We start from the raw sequence: 27695 nt of genomic DNA on the forward strand, positions 1-27695 counted from the left end.
AATTTGCAACCTGATGGAGGTCAGTATAGATGGACTAATAGACCAAGTCCCACACACCGCTAGAAGCCCAAATATTTTTTCAGAGCTAGATGCAGAAAAAAATTATATTCAATTTGCAACCTGCTGGAGGTCAGTATAGAAGGACTAATAGAACAAGTCCCACACACTGCTAGAAGCCCAAATATTTTTTCAGAGCTAAATGAAGAAAAAAATTATTTTTAATTTGCAACCTGATGGAGGTCAGTATAGATGGACTAATAGACCAAGTCCCACACACTGCTAGAAGCCCAAATATTTTTTCAGAGCTAGATGCAGAAAAAAATTATATTCAGTTTGCAACCTGATGGAGGTCAGTATAGATGGACTAATAGAATGATGCTATGCCCAAAAGATTTTACTTCACTAGGTGCAGTAAAAAAATTGGTATTCTATACACAGGTGGTATATCTTGCAACACAGATAGGCTACTCCACTGACTAACACACTCTGCAATAGGCCAAAAAGGATTAGCTTTGCTAGATTCAGCCAAATGCTGTGAAAAAAACTTGCACAGCACTGGCACAGACCTGCCTGGCAAAAACTGATAGGAACTGATGTAACCTAGTCCTGAAAAGGACTCCAATTACAATTAGTCTTTACTCCCACAATCTATCTATTTAAGAGCACAGACCTGCCTGATAAAAGTCGTAGGAAATGCTGTAACCTAGTCCTTAAAAGGACTGCAATCACAACTATTCCCTATTCCCAAGCTATCTGTATATTTGTGCGAAAATTGGCTTGAAATTAACAAGGTATAGCGCACACAGCAACAGCGGTGCCGTCTAACACGCAGCTGCAGCAGTGAGAAAATGGTGGCGATGGGGAAAATGGCTTGGTCTTATAGGGCAAGGACATGTGACATACACTGCCAATCACACATGCCCTTGCTTGTGTGAAAAAAAGCACTTCGCTCCGTGTGTGCGCTGCTGATAGGCTGACAGATTGCACCTCCCCACTGCAAATGCGGGAAAGAGAAAAAAAAATGGAGATCTTCATTGTTCCTGCAGAGATCCATCCCCTGCCCCTCCCCCCGCCCCGCTGTACACTCAAACTGCGTATTAACATTAATTTTCATCATTACTGAGAAAAAATCCAGTTATGATTTTGGTGCACGAACAGTTATCGAACATAACCTCGAACAGCCGAATTTTTCTCAAATTGTTCGTGTTCGCCGACCGGCTCGAACACCGCCCAAAACAGCTCGAATTTGAGATTGGCGAACAGTTCGAGTAGAACAACGCTCATCTCTAGTGCTCACACTCAATACTGAATCAATCAAGGTGTTTAGAAACTTTAGTTTTTTCATTATTTCTATACCATTAACATGTCTAATGATCCTGTGATTTCCATAATTTCATAACTTGAATCAGAACCTTGTTGCACGACGACAGCTTGAAAAAGTATTCGGGACTTTAAGGAGAGATGAGACTAGTCCCGCTCGGTCCCAGCTTGGTTCTTCCCACACCGCGTTAGTTGATTGACAGGTCTCTCCCTACGTACACCAGAGTGCCCTGTGATTGATCTTCACAGCTCTCAGTGGCTGCATCACCAGCGATCACACCGTCATCGCTTTCCAGTCTAACTTCCATTTTTGGATTTGTTTTCTTCCACTGCAAAGAGAATACATTTGTCAAATAATTGTCAATCACAAGAATGTTCAAGGGTTTTATAAAGTGATTGCTTGGATATACCATCACTCTTTGATCGGCAGTCGAGCAACAATTAATTAAGTACCGTAATAACAATATGCTGTTTCTTAGGGGTCACAGACTGCTCCTGACAGCAACTCTGCGGCTTCTATTGATGTAATGTTGACAGAGCAGCAGCTTCTTTTCTGCTTTTCTCATTTTCTAATAATTGTGCCAACAGTTGTTGCCTTCTCACCAAACTGCTTGCCTATTGTCTTGTAGCCCATCCCAGCCTTGTGCAGGTCTACAATTTTGTCCCTGGTGTCCTTAGACAGCTCTTTGGTCATGGCCATGGTGGAGAGGTTGGAGTGTGATTGATTGAGTGTGTGGACTAGTGTTTTTTATACAGGTAACGAGTTCAAACAGGTGCAATTAACACAGGTCTGTGAGAGCCAGAATTCTTGCTGGTTTGTAGGTGATCGGATACTTATTTCATGCAATAAAATGCAATTTAATTATGTAAAAATCATACAATGTGATTTTCGGAATTTTTTTTTAAGATTCTCTCACAGGTGAAGTGTACCTACGATAAAAATTACAGACCTCTCCATTCTTTGTACGTGGGAAAACTTGCGAAATCGACAGCGTATCAAATACTTATTTTCCCCACTGTATGTGCAGGGATTCAAGCGCATGTGGGCGATCGTAATAGCTGTGCAGGAGAAAAAGCTTTTTCACTGCAAAATTAAGGAACAACGCAGGAAGCAAGTCACAAGACAACAAAGCCCCAGAGCCGCTGCACTTTTTTGGATGCTTTCTGGCCACAATGGCTACTGCTTGTGGGCAAAGCTGTATGGGCATTAACCAGAACTAGCAAATTTATTTCCCCTCAGCAGTTTACCCCTTCCTGACATCCGCCATACATATATCAGCAGGTGCCAGATGTGTTATACAGCCGGCGCCTGCCTCTCGCAGCAGCAATCGGATCCATCTCTGATCGCAGGCATTCAACCACTTAAAAGCTGCTGTCATTCTCCAACAGCGGCATTTAAGTGTTGTGATCCCAATAGGAATCAGTTTAGGCACCCACTGCCTATTTGTGACATGACCGGGGGTTACTGATGGGTTATCGTGGCAGCTGGGCGCCTACTGAAGATCCCCATTGCCGTCATTTATGTACTGTCTATAGTACAAGTAGTCAAACAATTACAGACTGAAACTAAATTAAAAAAAATAAAAAGTAACAGAAATAATAAACGTTTGTAAAAATATTACATGATTAAAAAATAAAAAACTGATTTGATTCACACCTCAACTTTTGCCGAGACAAAAAATAGCGAAATTAAAAAAAATAAACATATTTTGCCTCACTACGTCCATAAAGGACCAACCTTCAAAGTATAAAACTATTGAACCTGTAGGCCTTGAGTGTAAAAAGCAAAAATGATCGGCAGCAGGAAGATGTTAAAAACCATGAATACATTGACTGTTGAGTCGGAAAAGTACATTTATAAATCTGCTGGGCTCAGTTCACAAGAAGGCAGAGAATGATTTGTGTCCTCCTGGTCACCGGGTGTGGGATGTTTTCTGGCAGCTGTATCCACTTCACGTAATGCACGAATAACTGGTAACAGAGGGACGGTCTCTTTTTCACTGCACTCTTATGTGGTCACTCAGCTCTTATATGGAGGGCGTCCGTTTCATGGGATTTGCGGGGAGCTTACATGATCAATGAGCTGATTTTAAAGAGGTTGTCCACTACTTTATCACTGATGACCTATCCTTGGAATAGGCCATCAATATCTGATTGGTCGGGGTCCGACATGCGGCACCTCCGCCTACCAGCTGTTATTGGTGTCGGTGTTGGCTTCTCCATCTTCCACTATTGAGCATTTCTGGCCAGCGTCCTCCACCGCCGGCACTGACAACAGCTGATCGGCAGGGGTGCCGGGTGTCGGATCCTGACCGATCAGATATGGCTGACCAAGGATAGGTCATCAGTGATAAAGTAGTGGACAACTTCTTTATGATATAAATCTTATAGTAACAGTAATATAATAACTCACCAGCACTGCCAGAAGAATGATGGAAAACAGTATGACCACCGGTATGCTAATCAAACCAAAGTGGTCATGACTTCTGTAACCTCTGGAGTGGGGCTCATCCGTCTTGTCTATAAAATAAAGAGAAGTCATCATTTTCCAATGTATGGAAGTATGTGCAGGACAGGAAATCACATCACAGGGCAATAACTACATACGAGGTGCACCGCCCAGTCACCCGGTCACATATGGAGGCCGTACATGACACTTCCGATAGTTGGTATAATATGTAGTAAGCGCTATAGCCACAAAAACAGAAGTCACAAAGTCCTATTCATTGGGGTTGGTTGTGTGTATGCATGACCACCACTCCATTCACATATATGGCTCTGTAACAGCAGTAATGCTCATGCACAAGTTACACTAATTTCCCTTTTTTTTTTTAGTCCGCATGCTCAACTACCACTCCATTCACTTCTATAGTAGCTGTAGTGAAAATGTGTGACTACTTCTCCATTCACTTCTATGGGTCTATAGTAGTGCCCATGAGTGACCATCGCTCCATTCATTTCAGTAAATCAGAAGCGGGGGATGGCCCCCATATGCAAATCAGGAGGAGTAACCAAAGTCTTGCCACGCCAAGGGTGCACCGAAACCCCGTCATATGCATACAAATGAAAAGTTATTCTTTCAGGCACTGTACCAGTAATAGGTACAGTGCTAGTATGCTTGTTATAGGGGCTAAGTCCCCTACAACACTATATAGTCCATTTAAAATGCATTTTGATGGTGACGGACTCCCTTTAAGGTGCAGTCACAGACTAATAATCTGCAAACAAGCCTTCATAAGAACCCTTGTTGTCAATTATTGACTTTTGCCTGAATAAAAGTGCAGACTAGATTTTGTATAACCCAGGAAAGTGGACACCAATGACCAGAGATATCACAAGCATCACATTCCTACCTGACGGGATTAGGACACATTTGTTAGTGATGTTTCTTGGGAGAATCAGCGTCTCATCACCAGTATGGCCTTCACATTCACCCCATATCTCTTTGGTTATATTCAGGTGCATTATGTGATCACAATGATCGTGTTTTCCATTAAGGTCTAGAGAAGAAGCAGAAACAGAAAGTCATGTAATAATAAGTAGTCAAAGCCTGTACAGCAAATGGTATAATGGGAAGACCGGTGCCAGGGCACTGCCCTACATATATGGGTCTGCCCCTACAAACTGACCTTGTCGTCACTGATGGATGGGATCGTGTCTGAATGTGTAGGAACACACTACAGTATGTTTGAGGAAGAGAATGGTAATGCCCAGTTGTCAAATTATAAATAAATTTCCAAAAGGAGTAACAGGGGGGACAGCAACACACTTGAAAAGGGAGTTATCTTAAGTAATTTAACCCCTTAGCAACATCTGCCACAGCCCATTTCATGTAGTGCAGATGGCAGATGTGTTATGTAACCAGAATACGAGAGTAACTACTGAGATCGAAGCTAGTTCTGTCACCTTTTGGCTCCCCGATGACGTGACTTTTGGGGTGCAAATGGTGTTAATTTTGCAGTGATTTGCCTTGAACATCCATTTGCCTAGCTCTTTTGTCGTGATCCGCTACCTTCTTGGAATTCTGACCTCAGACTTTACCTTTGTCTCACCCCTCTGTCTATGACATACTTTTTGGGTTTTGATCTCAGACCGCTTGACTACCCATCCTTACGGCTTGTCCATGAGTAGTGACTAGCGTCACACCTTTGATATATTTTCTGTATTCAACCACCAATGGAGAGAGTTGACAGTGACCGAGGTAAGAATTACTCCTACCTCTAGATGTCCTTTTAGCGCCTTTTTGCTTATTATAATGTCCTGTTGTAGTTTTCTGATGTGCAACTGAATCCACAAGATGCTGGAATACAAGAGGTCAGAGACCCCAGCAATGACATGGCCTTCCTGAGAGTTATGGTAGAAATATTTATTGCCTTTAGCACCTGATCTGACACCTTTTCTATCTTTTCCCTTGGAAGGTGACAAATTTTGTTTATTGAGTCTAACAAAAGCCCTAAAGCCCCCGTCTCACATAGCGAGATCGCTAGCGAGATCACTGCTGTGTCATGGTTTTGGTGACGCAACAGCGACCTCACCAGCGATGTCGCTATGTGTGACACTTTGCAGCGATCAGGCCCCTGCTGTGAGGTCGCTGATCGCTGCAAAGTGTCCTGGACCATTTTTTGGTCGTTGCCCTCCCGCTGGTCAGCACACATCGCTGTGTGTGACCAGCTGGAGCAGTGATCAGGCTGGTAACCATGATAAACATCGGGTTACTAGGGGCACACGCGCACCTAGTAACCCATTGTTTATCATGGTTACGAGCCTGCTAAAGTGAGCAGTAACCTCCCGCTCACCGTAGCAGAGTGGTAACCATGATAAACATCGGGTTACTAGGGGCACACGCACACCTAGTAACCCATTGTTTATCATGGTTACGAGCCTGCTAAAGTGAGCGGTAACCTCCCGCTCACCGTAGCAGAGTGGTAACCATGGTAAACATCGGGTTACTAGGTGCGCGTGTGCCCCTAGTAACCCGATGTTTACCATGGTTACCAGCCTGCTCCTGCTTCAGCAGCAGGCTAGTAACCAGGAGCAGGACATCGTGGAAAGATTCTTTCCACGATGTCGCTGCTCCCCTGATCGTTGGTGAGCCTGCCTGTTTGACAGCTCACCAGCGACCACATAGCAACGATCCCTGACAGGTCATATCGTTGTCGGGATTGTTGCAGCGTCGCTAAGTGTGACGGGCCCTTAAGAAGATTTGGACTCTCAAGAGAACCAATCTTGACTTTTTCAAGTTCAGAAGCCAACCCAGATTCATTATGGTTGTTCTGACACCTTCTAATTGAGAATTGCAGTGATCAACTGTCTTGCCAGATCAAGAAATCGTCAATATATGGTATTAGAAGGATGTTCTTTTCCCGTAGATAAGCTGTCAAATTCAACTACCACTTTTGTAAAAATCTGCGGAGCCATTGATAAATCGAATTGAAGGGTCCTGAACTGGAAATGCTTGATCCTCCCATTTATGGCTAGAGCCACTCATAACTTCTGATCTTCTATGTGTATTGGAATGTGTTAATATGATAATATGCATCCTTTAGGTCTAGAATGATCATATAACAGCCCGGAAACAGTAGCTTTATGGTCGATTTTACAGATTCCATCTTGAAAGGATGAGTTTTAAGGAAATTGTTTAGCCTTTTCAGGTCTATGAGAATTCTGAAGGAGACGTCTGGTTTTCTTATCAGGAAAAGAAGATAATAGAACCTCTCTCCTTCCTCTTATATTGGAACTTCTATAAGGACTGATTTTTTTTTTACCAGATCCTGGAATTCCGTTTCTAGGGTTAACTGTTCCCCCCCAGACCTCCGAGGGGCCGTTACCACAAAAATCTATGGCGGAACAGCCAAGAACTCAAATCTCAGGCCCAACTCCATCAATTTGAGAATTCACCAGCTCGACGAGATTCTCGTCCAAGGCAGGGAGGAAGAGGGAAAGCCTTCCCCCCACCTGGGGAATGGCGTCACTGGAAAGACTTCTTATTCTCCGAGGAGTGATCCCAAAACATGAAACCTCCGTCTTTCCTTTGATGGTCTTTCCCTTTCCCTCAATCTCTCAAAGGTATTCTATGACCATATCTCCTCCTTCGAAAGGACTTGCTGTGTGAAGGGATAGACCAATTAGGAAGTTGTTTTTACTATCGGTTCACATCAATAGCCGATTTTAGCTCTGCTGCCAAGGATTCCCATGTATTTTTTAGGTAGTTATCTGCTTTTTTATCTAAAGGATATTTAAGTACCGCCATATCTTTAAATGGAAAGGAGGATTTTTTTGATGATTTAGCTACAGCTACATTTTTTTTGGGCACATTATCCCAGAGCGCTGCCTCCTGCTCCTCAAAGGGATATTTCCCCTTTAATGATGAGGGCAGCGAACTCTTCCATTAAGGTTTCTTACATTTCCTCCTAATAAGGGTCAGTTTTTTTTCATTCACCAGAAAGATTTTTATTTTTTTCTGCTCCAACCGTCCGAACATAATATCTTGCACTGATCTTTGTGCTTTCACCTCTTTTTGGTCTGTGGTTGACCTTTGGTCTGCTGGTGGACCTACAGCTGTGCTTGCTGCTCCAACAGCACCATGCCAGAACTGGGGAGGAGTGCTGGAATCACCACTCTTACCGTGGTCTTAAACCGCAGCTAAGTGCGGGACCAGCCTGGAAAGCAACTCTCCCCCAATGGCCACCCCCTCCGGACCTCTTCTGGAAGTGCTTCAACACTTCGTTGTCAAATGCCCCCTTGTGCGCACTTCATCAGGGCTCACCCTAACAGTACGCCCCGCGCATGCGCAGACCCGGGACGACGCAGCGGCCGACTGACACGCAGAGATGCTTCCTCCGCCTGCACTCCAGCCAAGCCCCCAATGGACCCGCTGCGGCGCTTTCACACCCTGCACACTGGCTCAGCAGACCTCATGCCCTCCTAGGCAACCGGGCAGCAAGTGGGTAGGAATCTTCTTTTCTTTGTTCTGCATCGGACACTCTGTGTTTAAGTTCCCTATCAAGGACAAGAAACCAACTGATGCGGGGGAGAGGTTCCGTCCTTTTTTTCTGTAGGTTTCCTGTCCTTGATGGGCGGGTCACCTCTTTCTCAGGTGGTGCTGTCATGCGTGATAGGAAAATTAAAGAAATACTCTTGGTAATGAAGTAAAAAATGTAAAAAAAAGTTGGTATTCAAAGGCTAAAGTAATATTATATTCATGCTTTTATCGAATGGAGATTATTCCCTTACCCCTTATTAGAGTAATCGATATACTCTCTCCATTGACTAGATTAGAGACCGTGATGACGCCAGTATAATTGTATGGAATAGTCAGTGTCCGGTTATCAGGGCTCAGCCAGCGTTTGTTTGGCATATCTCTTCCATCCACCGTCCTGTTGAATGTCCCCGGGACTTCAACACTGCGCACAGTGAAGGATATGGTCCTTTCTGTGTCATTACGGTATAGTTCCAGGATCAAGACAGGATCTATAGGGGGGGAAAGTTTCTCATTAGATTTTCGTTATGTTCACATAATGAACATATTGTACTGGCATATCTCTATACCCCACAATGCTATGCCCATCTAGAAAATGTCATAATAGGCATTACCACTGAAAAAGCCATTAGGACCTTTACAAAGCACCTTCCTCCCTCTGTATTAAAATTAATCTACCGGAAAATTCAGTTTTCTACATGCGGTAAGATTGCACATTGCTTGTGATATACCCCCACATTTGTATCAAGACCAGGCCTTGAAATCCATAGAGTGGGCCTTTAAAAATCAACTGAGGCTCAGACCTAGCCCCAAAACGAAATCAATTTATACCCCAGAATGGTCCCCCAAAAATCAAATCGGACCAAGACCGTCCCTCAAAATTCATTTAGACCACAGACTGGGCCTTAAAATCAATTTAGACCCCAGACCAGGCCCCTAAAAATCAATTAAGGCCTCAGCTCATCCCAGACCCTCCAAAAAAAAAGGAAAAGAAAAAAAATAGTTTGGACCCAAGACTGGGCCCAGAAAATGTATTCGGACTGCAGGCCAAGTACCATAGTCAACTCAGACTTCAGCCTGGCCCCTAATGATCAAATTAAGATTTACCATAAATGTCTAAGATGTGGATTCCACCTCTAGAACACGCACCTTTCTCCAGAACAGGAGTACCCTTGATCCCATGTTTTGACTAGTACTGCAGATGCAATGAGAGGAGAGGTGGCCGCGCCGGTGTAACTCTGTCCATTGCTAGACATTGATGAGCAAGGGCCACCTCTCCTCTCATTATTCAAAATGGGGGATCAGTGGGCCCCCCTGTTCTGGAGATAAGTGTGAGTCCTAGAGGTGGAACCTACATCTATTAGACATTTTGGGCATATTCTGAGCCATATGTTCCGCTTCGGAGAGTAAAAGCAGTTTCCCTATACTAACCAGAGAGATGAGACTTGTCACAGTGATCTGTTAATTCTCACTTACCCAGAACCCGAATTTCCACCACCGGCAAGTTCTCTTTTTTCCCATTTCCGTTAGTACGTTCCAGTCTATAATATCCGGCATCGCTCCTGATCACATTGCACAGGGTGATGGTTCCGGTGGTTTTATCGATGATTATCCTGCCCTCAAACCTGTCTGGTATCTGGGGGCTAGAATTACAGGGGCTGAGGATTGTAACATCATCTATGTGGATCTTATATACTTTGTTCAGTTCGCAGGGACCAAAATGAAATGTCACATTTGAGGACAGCGCTTTATACTCGATTCCTTGGCTTCTGGACAAAATGAAGCAGATAAAAAGGAGAAGCACTGCAAAATACAAAACAAATAGATATATTACCAAATGAAGAAAAATCATCAAACTCAGGGTATATGACAAAATTACTGAACTATTACTAGCATTGAGCCTATCCCTGTCTATAAGACAATCTAACACTGGACTTGCACCATTTAGGTTGCGGCTACGCGTCAATTTTGGCTGCAGCCAAAGACCGATAGGTGCCGCTGCTACTTCACAGTGCATTACAGGTGAATGGGGTCGCACTGCAACCGCGACAGGCCAGTCGTAAAAAAATCAGACCAGGTTGGACTTATTGTTTAGTGCAGTCCTATTTACTAATTATTGGACTTTTGATCACTGTGATGGGGTCTATCACAGTGATCAAAAATCAGGAACCAATAGGAAAAATCCCTGCAGTTGCAGGGCGCAGGCAGGCAGATCTCGGCAGGTGCCCTGCGCATGCACCCACAATTTTGCTCCATGAAGAGGAGGAGGGCCGGGGGATGGCAGAACCGGTACTAAGGTTCCAATGGGGGGTTTGGGGACACTATTTTTTTCTCCTCTGACATTTTATATCAGAGGAGAGAGAAATGATTTTTACACCGGATCTCACTTTTTTTTTTATGGGATCACGTGATCGGGAAAAAATGTCCCTGATCGTGTTCTCCAGGGTCTTGGCTACACCTTGTAGCTGAAACCCCAGAGGTTTTCCAACTCTGGGGGGCGTTATTACCTAATAAGGCCCCTTAGCAGCCACTGTTTTTATGCGTCTCGGCGGTTGTTAAGGGGTTAAGTCCTCCTTCACATGTTCATGATTCCAGTATGTGCGGTATCCGTTTTTTCCATGGATACTGCACGTACCCATTATAACCTATGGTGCTATGCACATGTTTTTATATGGATCGTGTGTCCGTTTTCTTTCGGCAGCGCGGATGACAAGGACGAATACAAGTGTATGGGTCCATGAAAGACATCTGAGTGCCATCCGTGTGCTCTACATGTTTAACATTGCAAAGTATAGAATAATCTTTGTAATAATTTCTTTCTTTCTTTATCCATGCCGGAAAAACACTGATGACACTGATGGTAAAAACGGACACATTGATAACGTGCTGATGGAAAACACTGATGATAACCCATTTTTCAGGTACGAGTTTAAACCCAGGCGTGTGAATTAGGGCTAATATGTAGCTGCCTCTTTAACCCCTTCCAGCCCAAGCCTATTTTCACCCTCCTGACCAGGCCAAATTTTACAATTCTGACCAGTGTCACTTTATATGGTAATAACTCTCTCTCAATGGATCTCACTGATTCTGAGACTGATTTCTCACGACACATTGTACTTCATGATGGTGATAATTTTACGGCTATATTTTTTGTGTTTATTTATGAAAATATCGGAATTTTGGAGAAAATGTTGAAAATTTCGCAATTTTCAAATTTTTATGCCCGTAAACCAGAGAGCTACCCGTATATCGCACAAAATAGTTAATAAATAACATTTCCCACATGTCTACTTCACATCAGCATCATTTTTGAAACATATTTTTTTTGTTAGGACGTCAGAAGGGTTAAAAGTTGATCAGCAATTTCTCAATTTTCCAACAAAATTTACAAAACTAATTTTTTTTAGGGACCACATCACATCTGAAGTGACTTTGAGGAGCCTAAATGACAGAACATACCCAAAAGTGACACCATTTTAAAAACTGTACCCCTCAAAGTGCTTAAAACCACATTGAATAAGTTTATTAACCCTTCAGGTGCTTCACAGGAATTTTTGGAATGTGGAAGAAAACAATGAACATTTAACCTTTTTTCACAAAAATTTTACTTTAGACCCAAATTTTTTCACAGGAAGTAAAGCAATGTGGAAGGAAAAAATTAAAATTTTACTTTCCCTCAAAAATGTTGATTCAGCCTCAAATTTTGCATTTTTACAATGATAACTGGAGAAAATGGACCCCAAAATTTGTTGTGCAATTTCTCCCGAGTACGCCAAAACCCCATATGCGATGGAAAACTACAATTTGGGTGCACGGCAGAGCTCAGAAAGGAAAAAGCATCATTTGACTTTTGAAGTTCAAAATTGGCTGGAATAGATAGCGGACGCTATGTCGCGTTTGCAGAGCCCCTGATGTGCCTAAACAGTAGAAACCCCCCACAAATGACTTGATTTTTAAAACTACACCCTCAAGGAACTTATCTAGAGGTGTGGTGAGCACTTTTCCTGGTGAGCACAGGTTTCCTGGAAAAATGTTGGTTTTGCCCTAAATGTTTAATTGTCACAAGGATAACTGGAGGAAATGGACCATACAATTTGTTGTGCAATTTCTCCTGAGTACACCGATACCCCATATGTGGTGGAAAACTACTGTTAGAACTCTCCTGTTAGGTTTTTTCTATCTTGCTGGTCACATGACCTTTTTTGCCTATTTAATCCTGCTCCGCCCTCCTGGCCTTGCTGGACTTCATTGTAATTTCTACTCTTAAGTTAGCCTGGTGCTTAGTTACCTTTCTCAGTCAGTTTAGCTAGGTATTCGGACCTTTATGTTCTATGTTGTGTGTTTGTCTTTTACTGCTACAATTTCTGCTAGGAGGTGTCCAACTTTATTCCAGTCCCTAGTTCTTGTAGGGATCCCTCCCTTGCATCTATAGGTCTTCGTACAGACTAGCCGAGGACTTTAGCGGGTCTGATCGCAGGATCAGGTTCCCCGTTACATCGTAAGGATCTAGCTTAGTTATATTGTAGGGACAGATCTCCTTTCTTTCCTTAGTGCTTGTAGCAGATCATAACAGTAAGTCCAGCCCAAAAATATCTCTAAGGAAAGACTTCCAGTTTCCATCATGGTGTCGGTTCAGGATTTGGCTCAACTCCTGCAGGGACTCTCTCTGGAGGTGGCCGAGCTCCAACAACACGTGAGTAGCTGTTTTGGAGCACATTTTGTGGTGCCAAAGGTACGTTTGCCTGATTTATTTTTTGATGATCAAGAAGAATTTTTTTCCTTTAAAAATGCTTGTGTGTTGTATTTTCGTTTGAGACCCAGATCCTCTGGTGATGAATCACAGCGCATAGGGTTCATAATGTTACTTTTGCGCAAAGAACCTCAGGGATGGGCCTTTTCTCTCCAACCTAGTGATCCATGCTTTAGATCAGTGGATAGTTTTTTTTCTGCTTTGGGTTTGTTGCATGATGATCCTGATCGTGTCTCATCAGCTGAGACTGAATTGAGACGTTTGAGGCAGGGATCAGGTAATGTGGAAAAATATTGTTCTCACTTCCGTCGGTGGTCTGCCCAGGTGGGGTGGAACGATTCAGCTTTGAAAAGTTTGATTCTTGCGGGGCTAGGTGAAAGGGTTAAGGATTTGCTGATTGCTTATCCCACACCTGGAAACTTGCAGGAGGCAATGCAATTAGCTATACGGGTGGACAGGAGACTGCGTGCAAGGGTTAATGAGAGTAAATCCTCTGCCATGTCAGCTCCGAGTCTTGAGAGGGTCTGAACTGACTTTGGAGAGCCGATGGAGATTGGGGCGATGGCACCCCGCTCTCAGGAAAAAGACCGCAGATCTTCTGAAGGTTTGTGCTTTTATTGCGGGAAATCTGACCATTTTATTAAGAACTGTGTGCTTCGTATGAACAAAGAAAAAAAAAAGGTCAGTTATGCCCATATTGCCTGTTTAAATACTAAGGGGGTATTTCTTTCTGCTACTACTGCTGCTCAGGAAGAATTAATTGAATTTTGGATATTTGTGGATTGTGGTTCTACTCTGAATGTGATTGATGGGGGATTCTTGGAAAAACTTAAATTAAAACCCAAACCTTTGTCATCCCCTATTGCTGTGGTTTCTGTCGATGGCTCCCCCTTGAAGAGTGTTACTCACAAGGTCTGTGAATTTCCCCTCACTATTAATGGTATTCACCAAGAAAATTTGGATTTGGTGGTATTAAATAATTTGCCTTCTCCAGTAATTTTGGGGTTACCCTGGTTAAAATTGCACAATCCTGTACTGGATTGGTCTACCAATGAAATTAAGTCCTGGAGCCCTAAGTGTTATGACAAGTGTTGTAACAGACGTATTGCTGCGGTGGAAAAAGGGGAATTACCTGTACCTATTCAGGATTTTTGGAGAGTTTTTTCTGAGGAGGAGTCACAAATTTTGCCTCCCCATAGAGACTATGATTGTACCATTGAGCGACTCTTCCTAAAAGTCGTTTGTTTAATCTTACTATTCCTGAGAGAAAGGCTTTGGAGGAATACATACAGACAAGCTTGGCCGCCGGTCACATTAGGCCTTCCAAGTCTCCTGTGGCTGTTGGATTTTTTTTTGTTAAAAAAAAGGACGGCGGTTTACGTCCTTGTCTGGATTTTCGTGAGATTAATAAAATTACTGTACGCAATCCTTACCCACTGCCATTGATTCCTGATTTGTTTAACCAGTTCGTGGGGGCCAAGTGGTTCTCTAAAATTGATCTCCGGGGGGCATACAATTTGTTGCGCATGAAGGAGGGTGATGAATGGAAGACTGCTTTTAACACTCCTGTGGGTCATTTTGAGAATCTGGTGATGCCTTTTGGTCTTACCAATGCTCCAGCATTTTTTCAGAATCTTATTAATGACATCATTAGACCTTTGATCGGCAAAAATGTGGTTGTGTATTTGGATGACATTTTGATTTATTCACCGGATCTGGAGTCTCATTGGCGGAGCGTACGTGAGGTATTACAGTTATTAATTGACAATTCGCTTTTTGCTAAGCTGGAGAAATGTGAGTTCGCTGTACAGAGAATTAGTTTTTTTGGCTACATTATCTCCAGCGAGGGCTTTGAGATGGACCATGTGATGGTTCAGGCAGTTCAGGAATGGCCTAGGCCTATTGGTTTGAAATCAATACAGAGGTTTTTGGGTTTCGCCAATTATTACAGAAAATTCATTAAAAAATGTTCTATTATTGTCAAACCACTGACCGATCTCACCAGGAAAGGTGCTAATGCGGTTCAGTGAACTACTGAGGCCATTGAAGCTTTTGTGTTTCTAAAGGAGAGGTTCACCTCTGCTCCCATCCTTATGCAGCCTGATGTGACTAAGCCGTTTTTGGTTGAGGTTGATGCTTCTTCGGTGGGGGTCGGTGCGGTGTTGTCTCAGAAAAACAAGGATGGAGTACATCCCTGTGCTTTTTTTTCAAAAAAATTTTCTGAGACTGAACTTAATTACGATATTGGTAATCGGGAATTGCTGGCTATTAAACTCGCATTTGAACACTGGCGTCATTTCTTGGAAGGTGCTGAATTTCCCATTCAGGTTTTCACTGATCATAAAAATCTAATCTATCTTGATGCTGCCAAGCGCTTGAATGCCCGTCAGGCTAGGTGGGCACTTTTTTTCTCGCGGTTTAATTTTTCCGTTACTTACATCCTGGGTACCAAGAATGTTAAAGTTGATGCTTTGTCTCGCAGCTTTTCTCCCATGTTCGGTGCTGAGGAGGAGGGGAGCATTTTACAAGAAGGTGTTGTGATTGCTGCATTGGACTCCGTTTTGGAAGATGAGATTCTTAAAGCACAGGAGAATGCCCCATCTAACACTCCCCATGGGAGGTTATTTGTGCCTAGGACCTTTAGGAGAGATTTGTTTCTTGAGTGTCATGAGTCTCGGTTGGCAGGTCATCCAGGAATTTCTGAGACCAAGAGACTTGTGGGTCGCAGTTCGCAGTTTTTGGTGGCCTGGATGGCAGAAGGAAGTCATTAAGTGGGTGCGTCAATGTACGGTGTGTGCTAGATCTAAGTCTTCACATACTCCTGCAGCGGGGTTGCTTTGCCCTCTGGAGGTTCCTAGTGCACCTTGGACACATCTGGCTATGGACTTTATTACTGACCTTCCCCCCTCTGAGGGTTTCACAGTCATCTGGGTGGTCGTGGACCGTTTTAGCAAGATGTGTCACTTGGTTCCTTTCATCAAACTGCCCTGCGCTAAGACACTCGCTAAGGCCTTTGTCAAGGAAATTGTCAGACTACATGGCGTTCCTACTGACATTGTTTCGGATAGGGGACCTCAGTTCGTGGCTCGTTTTTGGCGTGCTTTTTGTGACAAGTTGGGAGTTCATTTGTCGTTTTCATCCGGATATCATCCTGAGTCTAATGGCCAGACAGAAAGGAAGAATCAGGATGATGAGCAGTTCTTGCGTTGTTTTGTGGCAGACAATCAGGAGGGGTGGTCTGAGTTTCTGCCACTTGCTGAGTTTGCTCTTAACAACCATACATCCTCTTCTGCTGGTTGTTTGCCTTTTTTTTGTTGTTCTGGGAGACATCCGTCTTTTGGGTCATTCTCCAAATTGGTATCGGCTGTGCCTGAGGAGGAGAGTTTTTCCGGTGATTTGGAGAGAGTTTGGACGGATGTGCGTGGTAATCTTCAGGAGGCTAACAAAAAATCTAAGAGGTACTTTGATAGGAAACGGCAAGAGGTTTTGTTTGCTATTGGTGACATGGTTTGGTTGTCCTCTAAGAATCTGCGGTTGAGGATTCCTTCTAAAAAACTGGGTCCCAAGTTTGTAGGGCCCTTTAAGGTGCTTCAGGTAGTTAACCAATCTGCTGTTAGGTTGGAGGTTCCTACCTCCTGGAAGATTAATCCGGTGTTTCATGTTTCTCTGTTGAAAAGAGCTTATGTGTCGGATGGAGACGCCTCTGCCACTGTTCCTCCGGTGGTGGAGGACGGGGAATACGAAATTTCCCACATCCTAAATTCTAGACAGTATAGAGGGAGTTTGCAGTATCTCGTCGCTTGGAAGGGTTTCGGACCCGAGGATAACTCATGGGTGAGGGCGGATGATGTTTCTGCTTCCAGACTTGTCAGAGCGTTTCACAAGAGGTTTCCTTATAAGCCTGGGCCTAGGGGATCCGGAGGATCCTCATAGAAGAGGGGGTACTGTTAGAACTCTCCTGTTAGTTTTTTTCTATCTTGCTGGTCACATGACCTTTTTTGCCTATTTAATCCTGCTCCGCCCTCCTGGCCTTGCTGGACTTCATTGTAATTTCTACTCTTAAGTTAGCCTGGTGCTTAGTTACCTTTCTCAGTCAGTTTAGCTAGGTCTTCGGACCTTTATGTTCTATGTTGTGTGTTTGTCTTTTACTGCTACAATTTCTGCTAGGAGGTGTCCAACTTTATCCCAGTCCCTAGTTCTTGTAGGGATCCCTCCCTTGCATCTATAGGTCTTCGTACAGACTAGCCGAGGACTTTAGCGGGTCTGATCGCAGGATCAGGTTCCCCGTTACATCGTAGGGATCTAGCTTAGTTCTATTGTAGGGACAGATCTCCTTTCTTTCCTTAGTGCTTGTAGCAGATCATAACAACTACTGTTTGAGCGCACGGCAGAGATCGGAAGGGAAGGAGGGCCAGCTGAATTCTGATGCTGAATTTTGGCTGGAATAGATCACGGATGCCATATCACATTTGAAGAGCCCCTGACATGTCAAAACAGCAGAAACCTCCACAGGTGACCCCATTTTGGAAACTACACCTCTTGAGGAATTCATCTAGGTGTGTAGTGAGCATTTTTAACCTTCAAGCGATTCACAGAATTGTATAACATTAGACTGGGTAAATGGAATATTACCATTTTTTCCACTATAATGTTGCTTTGGCCCAAAGTTTTTAATTTTCAGAAGGTGTAATAGGAGAAATTGAATGGTACAATTTGTTACGCAATTTTTCCTGAGTACGCCAATACTCCATTGTGGTCAAAAACTACTTTTAATAATAATAATCTTTATTTTTATATAGTGCTAACATATTCCGCAGCGCTTTACATACATTATCGTTGCTGTCCCCATCGGGGCTCACAATCTAGATTCCCTATCAGTATGTCTTTGGAGTGTGGGAGGAAACCGGAGAACCCGGAGGAAATCCACGCAAACACGGGGAGAACATACAAACTCCTTGCAGATGTTGTCCTTGGTGGGATTTGAACCCAGGATTCCAGCGCTGCAAGGCTGCAGTGCTAACCACTGAGTCACCGTACTTTTGAGGCACATTTCAAAGCTCAGAAGGGAAGAAGCACCATATTGGGGTTCAGATTTTGTTGGAATTGTTTGAGGGTGCCATGTCACATTGGCAGAGCCCCTGAGGTGACAGAGGCGAAGAAAACCCACCATAAGTGACCTCATTTTACAAACTACACCTCACAATGAAATAATCTAGGGGTGCAGTGATCATATTGACACCACATATGCCTCACAGAATTTTATACCATTGAGCGGTGAAGAAAGAATAATTCGATTTTTATAACTGATGTTTTAGCCCCAAGTTTATAATTTTTATTAGGGCTAATAAGAAAAAATGGACCTCACAATTTGTTGTAAAATTTCTTCTGAGTGCACAAGAACAGCAGAATCCCCCATAAGTGACCCAATTTTACTAACTACACCTCTCAATGAATTCATCTAAGGGTGCAGTGGTCATACTGACACCACGGGTACGTCACAGAATTTTATACCATTGTACAGTGAAGAAAAAATAATTTAATTTTTGCCACAAAAATTTTGTTTTAGCCCCAAATTTATATTTTCATAAGGGGACATGGGTAAAAATGCCACCAAAATATGTCACACAATTTCTGCTGAATGTGGCAATACCCCATATGTGGCTGTACAGCGCTGCTTAGCCACATGGCGAGACTTGGGAGGGAAGGAGCGCTATTTACCTCTTGGAAAACAAATTGAATAGTTTGCGGACTCCATATACCAAGCCCCTAAGTGCCAGAAAATCAGAATCCCCCCTTAAGTGACCACATTTTGGAGATTACACCCCTCTATGAAATAGGAATTTATCTATGGGTGTAGTGATGATTTTGACTCCATTCGTGTTTTCCAGAAACAAACAGCAGTGGATGTTGTCAAGTGAAATTTGTAGATCTGCCAGTGTAGTGCCAGTACATTGTAGTGCCTTGTACTTTATAGGGCCGGTACATTATGCCTAGGTCGTGCTTCTGGAGACATTCACCCATAAATTAAGCGGGCTCTCATCGCTATAGAAATGCCAAGCATTCAGGCACACTGTGGCTCAGTAGGGAGAGGGGCATTTGGATTTGGGAGCGCAGAATTCACTGGATTTCTTTAGGGGGTGAGGAGTCATAGCACTTTTTCAGAGCCGTTGTACTACCAGTAACGTGGAAGCCCCCTATATTTCCATTGACAAATGACCGACCTGAAGTGGGACTTGTATTTTTTGTGGTTTGAGTTTAAGCTTTTATTGAGAACATTTTACATAACATTTTGGATCACGGTTATCCGGCGCTCTAGGCTGAGCACTTACATCTGGGTTTCCATCTAAATCTTCAAATGACGTGATTCAGATGAAACCCCAAGCGATCCATTCACTATAATGAGGCAGCAGAGTTTCTCTGGATTCCGTCAGGCCCCATCCACTTTTTTTTACATAATGCAGCGTTTTGGACTTAGCAAAAATACGCTTTGTCCAGAACGCTAGTAACACTGATCGTGGGAACGCACCCTAACTTTTATTAGTAAAATTTGGACACAGAGGGAAACACAGAAAAAAGAACTATGGCTAATTGCTGAAACATGTAGGTTCTTTTTTCTGTGTTTCCCTTCGTGTCCAATTATTCCTAACATTTATGTAGACTTTAAATGTTGGAATAAACTTTAAGTTTTAATACCTTCCTGGGACTTCACTATTATGCTGGATTGTTCCTCTTTTTGTACTACTAAGCCTCCATAATGCGGCTTTTAAGAAGCAATAGAAGTGAGAGGAGTCTTAAGCTCCCGATAGAGGTTATCCAGATTTGTGAGCTGACTTTTTCTTACCCCTTTTTTTGCTCTGGGCATGGTCTAACAGGCTTGCCGTAGCTGGGTGACCCGGATGTTGTCATGACGATATCGGGTTGCCATAGCAACGATCAGGCCTTTGCGATGACGTTGCTTGGGCGCCGATCTGAAGGGAGAGGGAGCCCCCTCCCTCTCTTCTAAATTCTGTGATTGCTATCGATTGCAGCATTTAAATTGTCTGGGGCAGTACGGGCTCTACTCCTGGCACTGACAGTCGAGGCTCGGCTTTCACTTGCCAACTTGATCGCCATGACATAAATTTACATCATTTTGCAGGAACCCTTTCTCGACCATGACGTAAACTTACGTCAAATGTGGGGAAGGGATTAAGGGACCAAAGGTAATTGGACAATTATCGCAAAAGCTCTTTAATGGGTTTCATGTGCTATTCCCTCGTTAATGCATCATCAAGTAAGCAGGAAGCTGTTGCTGTTAACCCACAACATTCGGTCAAAGAATCTCTCAATGGAAGAGAAACAGACAATCATTAGGCTGAAAAAGAGAAGAAATCCATCAAAGAGATAGCATAAATGTTAGGAGTTGCCAAATCAGGAGTTTGCTCCATTCTGCAAAAAAAAAAAAGAAGAGCACTAGGGAGCTTGGGACCTCAAAAAAACCTGGATGTCCACGAAAGACAACAGTGGTGGATGATCGCAGAATCCTTTCCATGTTGACGAAAAACCCCTTCACAACATCCACCCAAGCGAAGATCACTCTCCAGGAAGTAGGTGTTTCAGTATCTAAGTCTACCATAAAGAGAAGACTTCATAAGAACAAAAACAGAGGGTTAGACTGTTCACCACAAGGTGCAAACCATTAATCAGCCTTAAAAACAGAAAGCCCAGATTAGACGTTTCCAAAAAACATCTTAAGAAGCCGCCAAGTTCTGGAAAAGCATTCTTTGGACAGAGAAAACTAAGTTCAACATGTACCAGAATGATAAGAAGAAGAAAGTATGGAGAAGGCTTGAAGCGGATCATGATCTAAAGCAAATCATATAATCAGTATGGATCTATTTGGATGATATTTTGATTTACTCACCTAATGACACATCAGGGTCATGTTAAACAGGTACTACAGATCAGATTTTAAGAGATAACAAACTTGATGCCAAAGTGGAGAAATGTGTTTTCGCTGTCCATGAGGTGCAATTTTTGGGGTATCTGTTGTCACTGTTGGGAATTCGGATGGATCCGGAGAAGATCCGCGCTATACTTGATTGGAATCGTCCTGAGAACTTGAAGGCATTGCAGCGCTTTCTGGAGTTTACTAATTTTTACCGGAAATGTATCCAAAATTATTTAGTAATAGTGAAACCCCTCACTGACATGACTAAAAAGTGGTAGGATTTTTCTAATTGGTCGAATGCCACCCTGCAGGCTTTTTCCTCTTTAAAAAGCTGTTTTGCCACTTCACCTATACTCAGTCAACCCGATGTTTCTTAACTTTTCGTGGTTGAAGCTGATCCATTGGAGGTGAGGGTTGGGGCTGTGTTATCTCAGGGTCTGTCCCCTGGTAAATGACGCCCATGTGCTTTCAATCCCAAGAAGCTATCTTCGGCCGAGAGAAATTATGACGTGTGTAATAGGGAGCTTTTGGTGATTAAATTGGCTTTCGAGGAATGGTGACATTAGTTGCAAGGGGCAGATCAATTTTGTTGTCACTTTCCGTCCAGGGGTTAAAAACATCAAGGTTGATACGTTGTCCCGGAGCTTCCCTGGTGGTAGTGAACATGAGAACCCTGTCGCTATTTTGCAAAAGGGGGTGGTTATTTTAGCCTTGTACCCTGACTTGGAGGGGGAGGTGTTGGAGTCTCAGGGGGACGCCCCTCTCTCCTGTCCTTCGGGGAGGTTGTTTGTGCCATCTAATCTGCACTGTAACGTAATTAGGGAACATCACAACTCTGTGCTTGCTGGTCATCCAGGTAGTAAGGCAACTGTGGACCTCCTTTCCCGTCATTTTTGGTGGCCGGGGTTGCGTCAGGATGTGGTTGACCATGTGTCTGCTTGCAGTATTTGCGAGCATTCTAAAGTATCACATTCTTGTCCATCTGGTTCTCTTCTGCCGCTACCTATTCCTAGTAGACCATGGACAAGTGTGTCCATGGATTTTATTACTGACCTACCGGTATCTGCAGGCAAGACTGTAGTTTTTGTGGTTGTGGATAGGTTCAGTAAGATGGTACATTTCATTGCATTAACGGCACTTCCAAATGCCAAGACTCTGGTTCAGGTATTCAATAATTAGATCGTGAAGCTTCATGGGGTTCCTTCCAATGTGGTGTCAGATCGGGGTACCCATTTCGTTTCTAAATTCTGGAATGCTTTTTGTGCTTGACTGGGAGTGCAGTTATATTTTTCTTCTGCCTTCCATCCTCAGTCGAATGGACAGACTGAGCGCATAAATCAAAATTTGGAGACTTACCACAGGTGTTTTGTCTCCGAGAACCAGGAGGATTGGGCATTTTACATACCATTGGCCGAGTTTGCTATAAACAATCATCACCAAGAGTCTAATGGCAGGTCACCTTTCTTTGGTGCATAAGGTTTTCATCCGCAGTTTGGTACTTTTAGTGGTGGAGGGGTTTGAGGATTATATCTTTCCCTTTAACCCCTTTACCCCCGAGGGTGGTTTGCACGTTAATGACCTGGCCAATTTTTACAATTCTGCCCACTGTCACTTTATGAGATAATTACTCTGGAACGCTTCAACGGATACCGCTGATTCTGAGACTGTTTTTTCATGACATATTGTACTTCATGATTGTGGTAAAATTTCTTCAATATCGCTTGCGTTTATTTGTGAAAAGAAACGGAAATTTGGCGAAAATTTGGAAAATGTTGCAATTTTCAAAATTTGAATTTTTATGCCCTTAAATCAGAGAGATATGTCACACAAAATAGTTAATAAATAACATTTCCCACATGTCTACTTTATATCAGCACAATTTTGGAACCAACATTTTTTTTATTAGGGAGCTATAAGGGTTAAAAGATGACCAGCGATTTCTCATTTTTACAACAAATTTTACAAAACCATTTTTTTAGGGACCACGTCACATTTGAAGTGACTTTGAGGTATCTATATGACAGAAAATACCCAAAAGTGACACCATTCTAAAAACTGTACCCCTCAAGGTGCTCAAAACCACATTCAAGAACTTTATTAACCCTTCAGGTGCTTCACAGGAATTTTTAGAATGTGGAAGAAAAAAATTAACATTTAACTTTTTTCACAAAAATGTTACTTTAGACCCAATTTTTTTTATTTTCACAGGGGTAACAGGAAAAAATGGACCGCAAAATTTGTTGTGCAATTTCCCCTGAGCACGCAGATACCCCATACGTGGGGAAAAAACACTGTTTGGGCGCACGGCAGGGCTCGGAAGGGAAGGAGCGCCATTTGACTTTTTGATTGTAAAATTTGCTTGAATATTTAGTGGACGCCATGTTGCGTTTGGAGAGCCCCTGATGTGCCTAAACAGTGGAAACTCCCACAAGTGACACCATTTTGGAAACTAGACCCCTCAGGGAACTTATCTAGATGTGTGGTGAGCACCTTGAACCCCCAGGTGCTTCACAGAAGTTTAGAACATTGAGCCGTAAAAATAAAATTTTCACATTTTTCCCACAAAAATGTTTTTCAGCCCCCTATTGTGCATTTTCATAAGGGTAACAGAAGAAATTGCACCATGGAGTTTGTTGTTCAATTTCTCCTGAGTAAGAAGATACCCCATATGTGGGGGAAAACCACTGTTTGGGCACACGGCAGGGTTTGGAAGGGAAGGAGCTCACTTTGACTTTTTGAATGTAAAATTTACTTGAATACTTAACAGATGTGCCCCTGATGTGCCTAAACAGTGGAAAAACCCCACAAGTCACACCATTTAGAAACTAGACCACTCAGGGAACTTATCTAGATGTGTGGTGAGCACCTTGAACCCCCAAGTGCTTTGCAGAAGTTTATAGCATGGAGCCGTGAAAATAAAAAAATCTAACTTTTTCCACAAAAATAATGTTTTAGCCCCAATTTTTTTATTTTCACAAGGGTAAGAGGAGAAAATGGACCCCAAAAACTGTTGTGCAATTTCTCCTGAGTACGCCAATACCCCATATGTGGGGAAAATACATTGTTTGGGCGAACGGCAGAGTTCAGAAGGAAAGGAGCATTGTGTGACTTTTTGAACGCAAAATTGGCTGGAATTGAGAGCGGACGCCATGTTGCGTTTAGAGAGCCTCTGATGTGCCTAAACAGTGGAAACCCCCCCACAAGTGACCCCATTTTGGAAACTACACCCCTCAAGGATTTTATCAAGGGGTATAGTGAACATTTTGAATCCAGAGGTACGACACAGAATTTGATAACATTAGGTCATCATATTGAATAAGTTGTCATTAGTCTTGAGCGCAAGTGCTCGCTACTTGAGTTTGCATCAGGTACTCGGGTATGCACCATGTATCACGGGTGCTCGAGTGACATGCTCAAGTCCCCGCTCGCATGTTTCATGGTTATTAGACACCCAAAAAAAACAAAAATGCTCATGCATGGCAGGCAATCCCCGCATGTTTTTTTTGGCCATGAAGCATATGGGGCAGAGACTCGAGCACCCGCGATACTAAGTGCCTACCAGAGCACCCGATGCAAACTCAAGTAGCGAGCACTTGCGCTCAACACTAGTCGCCATATTGTCATCTTTTTTTGTTTTTTACTTTTGAAAAAAATCCCATCCCCATCACAACCCTAACCCTAGCCCAATCCTAACCCTAGAGTTTATTTTTTACGCCGTTCCTCGTGCGGTATAAGTGATTAGACGACTTTATTCTTCGGGTCGGTGCAATTACAGCGATACCAGAATCATATCGGGTTTTTATGATTGACAGCTGTCACACACTAAAAGACGCATTTTTTTGCAAAATCTAGTTTTTGCGTCGTCATATTATGAGAGCTATAATTTTTCCATATTTTGGCCAACAGAGTCATGTGATGGCTTGTTTTTTGCGGGAAGAGTTGACGTTTTTATTGGTGCCATTTCCAGGTACGTGACATTTTTTGATATCTTTCTATTCCGATTTTTGGGAGGAAGAATAAACAAAAACCAGCAATTCCAGAATTTTTTTTATGGGCTTTTTTTTATGCTGTTCCGCGTGTGGTAAAATTGATAAGGCAGCTTTATTCTTCGGGTCAGTACGTTTACAGCGGTACCACATTTATATAATTTTTCTATGTTTTGGCGCTTTTACACAATAAAAACTATTTTATAGAAAAAAATATTTTTTTGCATCACTTTATTCTGAGAGCTAGAACTTTTTTATTTTTCGGCTGATGGAGCTGTATGGCGGCTTGTTTTTTGCGGAATAAGATGACGATTTCAGCGGTACCATTTTTATTTATATTTATTTTTTTGATCGTGTGTTATTTCATTTTTTGTTTGACAGTATGATGATAAAGCATTTTTTTTGCCTCGTTTTTTATTTTATTTTTTTACCGTGTTTACTGAAGGGGGTAACTAGTGGGACAGTTTTATAGGTCAGGTCGTTCCGGACGCGGCGATATCAAATATGTGGACTCTGGGACTTTCACTTTTTTTACTCTGATCGCCTGTATAGCACAGGGATGCAGCACCATCCCTGTGCTATGCAAGCTGTCAGTGCTGCACAGGGAGAAGATTCTTTGGTCATGCACTGCGCATGACCAAAGAATCTTCCTGCTGTCTGGTGACCCGGATGTTGTCATGACGACATCGGGTCGTCATGGCAACATCCAGGAAGCCGCGACAGACAGCGCTGGAGGCCGGAAGAGGAGGTGAGTATTGCGATCACCTCCTCTTGCCACCGCAATGCTGCGATCGACTTCGATCGCAGCATTGAGGGGGTTAATGTGCTGGGAGCGGTGCGGGACCTCTCCCTGCACATAGTACCGGGTGTCAGCTGTGACTATCAGCTGACACACGGCGGCGATCGCCATATGACCTAATAGTACGTCATTGGTCCAATCGGCCCAGGTCACCAAGACGTACTATTAGGTCATACGTCAGAAAGGGGTTAAAACACTGAGGTATCCTCACCTTTCTGCTGTTAATCAGCACTTCCTGTCTGTGTCCTTAAATACACTCATCCTCAGAAAGTTGCTGGTGATAGCGTGTTATACCTATTCTGGCCGGGTATTCTAGTAGTCGGCTTTAATTAATTTGGAGTTCCTTCATGAATAGTTGCCATGCTTTCTCCGGTGCCATCTTGGAGCTAAGTATATTCCCCTGTTTGTTTCCCCTTTGTTACTTTAGTTTGTAATGGGGCTGACTTAATGCTCACCCCCCCCAATCTCTACCTAGGGCCAAGCTTTAGGTTAAGCTAGGGCCAGGTTTCCTGCTCAGCGATAGGTGCAGAACCTATTTAGGGTCTATAGGGGAGTCAGGGTTTCTCATTAGATCAGTTTAGGGGTCTCCACTCTCCCTTCCCCTAGTTGTAGGGCTCTCTCCCCTTTTCCCGTCGTTATACGCTGGGTTCTCCCTATACATTTTATACTTACTTATGTATTTCACTTGTATAATAAACTTTGATATTTTATTTTTTGAATCATGTATACTCTTTCTGTAGCGCTATGGGTTTTATATGCTTTAATTGAAGGGAACTAGAATGAACACACACAAGAATGACCGAACGCAAGAATGACTGAACACAAGAATGGCTGACGCATACAAACAGCAGAATGATGGAACAAAAGAATGAACAAACGCAAGATGACAAGATTGACGGAATTCAACATTGACGGAAGTCAAGATTGACCAAACTCAAAAGTGACCGAAGTCAAGATTGACCGAACTTAAAAGTGACCGAACTCAAAAGTGACCGAAGTCCCGATTGACCGAAGTCCCGATTGACCGAAGTGCCGAATGACCGAAGTGCCGAATGACCGAACTCCAGATTGATCGAAGTGCCGAATAAACGAAGTCTCGATTGACCGAAGTGCCTAATGACCAAAGTGCCGAATGACCGAAGTGCCGAATGACCGAACTCCAGATTGACCGAAGTGCGAAATGACCGAACTCCAGATTGACCGAAGTGCCGAATGACCGAACTCCAGATTGATCGAAGTGCCGAATGACCGAAGTCTCGATTGACCGAAGTGCCGATTGACCGAAGTGCCTAATGACCGAAGTGCTGAATGACCGAAGTGCCGAATGACCGAACTCCACATTGACCGAAGTGCGAAATGACCGAACTCCAGATTGACCGAAGTGCCGATTGACCGAAGTGCCGAAGGACCAAATTCAGATTTACTGAAGTCCCGATTGACCGAAGTGCCGAATGACCGAACTCCAGATTGACTCAACTCAAGATTGCTACATACCTGTAAATACGAGCTGCATCTTGTAGTCTGCTCCACTCCTCTCCTCTATGTAAATTTGGATATTACTGCCCTCAATGCATGCCTGCAGCTGGTTTTATTCACAAAAAATGCCCTCCCACTGGTGATGTCATTGCATGAAGGAAGTAGTAACTTATCCAAAGACAATGTTTCAAAACAACTGGTATAAATTTGTCTATTCAGAGAGGAAGAGAATTTGTACTCTAGTTCCACCTCTTGGAAGTAGCAAGTCTTCTACTTCTTCTTCAACTCTTTTACAATCCTTCCTACATGACTTACAATAAGAATCTAAACCAGACACTATTTGCAGACACATGTTTTCATTAGTGCAAAAAAATAGGTCTGATCTCGCTAGGTGAGAGGTCTCTGACATGATCTGTAAGTTATCCTGTGGATAGGTGATAACTTGTTTTCACCGC

The 27695-nt window shown here is 43.1% G+C and overlaps 1 protein-coding gene across 1 annotated transcript; it reads right to left on the reverse strand.

Moving 5' to 3' along the window:
• Positions 1-1292: 1292 nt before the first annotated feature.
• LOC141165311 (uncharacterized) lies at positions 1293-27373 on the reverse strand. Its single transcript, XM_073650910.1, has 6 exons — positions 27259-27373; positions 9776-10102; positions 8554-8790; positions 4674-4820; positions 3734-3840; positions 1293-1649 (listed from the first exon to the last, which is right to left on the reverse strand). The coding sequence occupies exons 1-6, from the start codon at positions 27275-27277 to the stop codon at positions 1509-1511; spliced, it is 978 nt and encodes a 325-aa protein (XP_073507011.1). The 5' UTR covers positions 27278-27373; the 3' UTR covers positions 1293-1508.
• Positions 27374-27695: the final 322 nt, after the last annotated feature.

This window comes from Phyllobates terribilis, unplaced genomic scaffold (genome assembly GCF_046119375.1).
Source record: "Phyllobates terribilis strain yellow unplaced genomic scaffold, ASM4611937v1 Scaffold_11__3_contigs__length_659146591, whole genome shotgun sequence".
Taxonomy (NCBI): domain Eukaryota; kingdom Metazoa; phylum Chordata; class Amphibia; order Anura; family Dendrobatidae; genus Phyllobates; species Phyllobates terribilis.

Excerpts from the sequence above, each read along its gene's own strand:
- LOC141165311 (XM_073650910.1), bottom strand. Across the intron at positions 8,791-9,775 it reads GGTGGAAATTCGGGTTCTGG|ATCCTGTCTTGATCCTGGAA; the intron begins GTAAGTGAGAAT and ends CCCCCCCTATAG. Across the intron at positions 1,650-3,733 it reads TCATTCTTCTGGCAGTGCTG|TGGAAGAAAACAAATCCAAA; the intron begins GTGAGTTATTAT and ends TTCTCTTTGCAG.